General features: G+C 60.2%; 1 protein-coding gene across 1 annotated transcript in view; it reads right to left on the bottom strand.

Moving 5' to 3' along the window:
- Positions 1-1,544, bottom strand: part of LOC104628694 (inositol 1,4,5-trisphosphate receptor type 3-like) — a gene marked incomplete at its 5' end in the record, with an annotated part of 30,676 nt that overhangs the window by 23,236 nt on the left and 5,896 nt on the right. The window contains 2 exon segments of the mRNA XM_010297361.1: positions 164-243; positions 1,445-1,539. Of these exon segments, the coding sequence (XP_010295663.1) occupies positions 164-243; positions 1,445-1,539 (175 nt within the window).

Below are 1,544 nucleotides of genomic sequence, written 5' to 3'. Positions count from 1 at the left end.
GCGGGGATGCTCTGCTGGGCAGCGGGACAGCCTCCGGCCGCAGCCTCGGCACCAAGCGGAACCCGGCGGCACGGCACGGGCACCGTCCCCGTGTCGGGGCATTCCCTGCTTTCAGGCAGGGTCTAAGAGACGGCGTGATTTCAGGCAGCAGCAGCAGCAGCATTTCTGCTAGCGAGGCTGCACACAGCTCACCGTGGGCGCTGCTTTGGGCTCAGCCACGTCTCCTTTATAACTTGGGTTTTCCTGAAAAGTTAAAGAGGGAGATGAAAGACAGCTATCAGTCCTCCCACTTGGTCCTTCCAAAACCCTGAGCACGGGGCGTTATCTCTACTCCTGCCTTCCTCGAACACATCACAGAGAGAGGAAACCTGCCCAGATGGGGCCGGAGGACGTGACCCGTACCCAGCGCACAGCGTCCGTCCCCGAGGAGCGGGACGGGGTGAGCCCTGGCGAGCAGACCTGGCTCTGCAGGGCAGCAAGATGAGCTCTGGCTGGACATCCCTCGAGTCCCCAGGACATCCCTCGAGTCCCCAGGCTGAGGTCTCATTGAGCAACAGAAGCCTGGCAGCACCAGCCTAGGATGGAGATCATTCTGTGATCTTCTTTCCTCTGCAGAAGATGTGACCTGAGTGTCTTTTGGTTTAAAGCAGCCGTTTCAGAGCCCCAGTATTTGCTGGTTTCCTTCCTGCAGTGGTGGAAGGGGCCCTGGGGGCTGCCTTGGGTTGTCTTCTCCAGCCTTTGGCACATGCTGCACTGAGATCCCCCAGTACGTTCCCGCTCCCCCGGCAGCAAAAGCTAACGCTGTCTTTCCCTTGGTTGTGGCAGCTAATTAGTGTCATATAAAACACGTTAACTAATTGCGGAAACCTCTTTGTGCCTCTGTCAGGAGGCCTTAGGCTGGCCTTAAACGGGAGCAAAAAAATTCGGCAGAAGGTGTTTCCAGGCCCAGATTTTGCCCACACCCTCCCCAGGCAAAGACAGGCCTGGATGCTGCTGTGGACAAGAGGATGAGGATGGGCAAAACCTGATTGGGAAGAGTTAAACCCAGCAGGATGGAGCACCTCCTGCTTCTGTCGCGGGAGGTTGTGCTGGTACCGTTGCTTGCCCTGGGGCGAGCAAATAGAGGAAAGCCCCAGCCGCCCCCTCCTGCCCCCCTGGGCCAGAAGAAGAGGGAGCTGGGAACAGCAATTTTGGCAAGCAAACCCCTGCACCGCGGGGTGGGGTATTTCAGGGGAGAAAGCCCTGCAAACAGGCTCACAGTGCCAATGCCTCCCGCGAGCAAGGAGGAGCCACGGCGGCCCAGGGCACGACAGCTCCGAACGCTCACGGGGCCAGGGGCAATCCTGGGCAGCACCGTGCTAAGGTGGCCCCTGCCTTTGGGAGGGATGGTAGCAGCCCCTTGAGGGCAGAGTAGGTTTCTGCACCCCTCTGCTCACCCCCTTACCTCCGCTGCCAGGTAGTTGCCCGTGGCGAGGTGCTTGAAGCGGTACAAGCCATTCCAGTGCCCGGCTCCCCCTCGCCATGGGGCGTGGCGGGCCCCTCTG

This window comes from Phaethon lepturus, unplaced genomic scaffold, assembly GCF_000687285.1.
Source record: "Phaethon lepturus isolate BGI_N335 unplaced genomic scaffold, ASM68728v1 scaffold32171, whole genome shotgun sequence".
Lineage (NCBI taxonomy): Eukaryota > Metazoa > Chordata > Aves > Phaethontiformes > Phaethontidae > Phaethon > Phaethon lepturus.
Note: the sequence above shows the minus strand (reverse complement) of the source record. Positions and strands in the feature narration are given on the sequence as shown.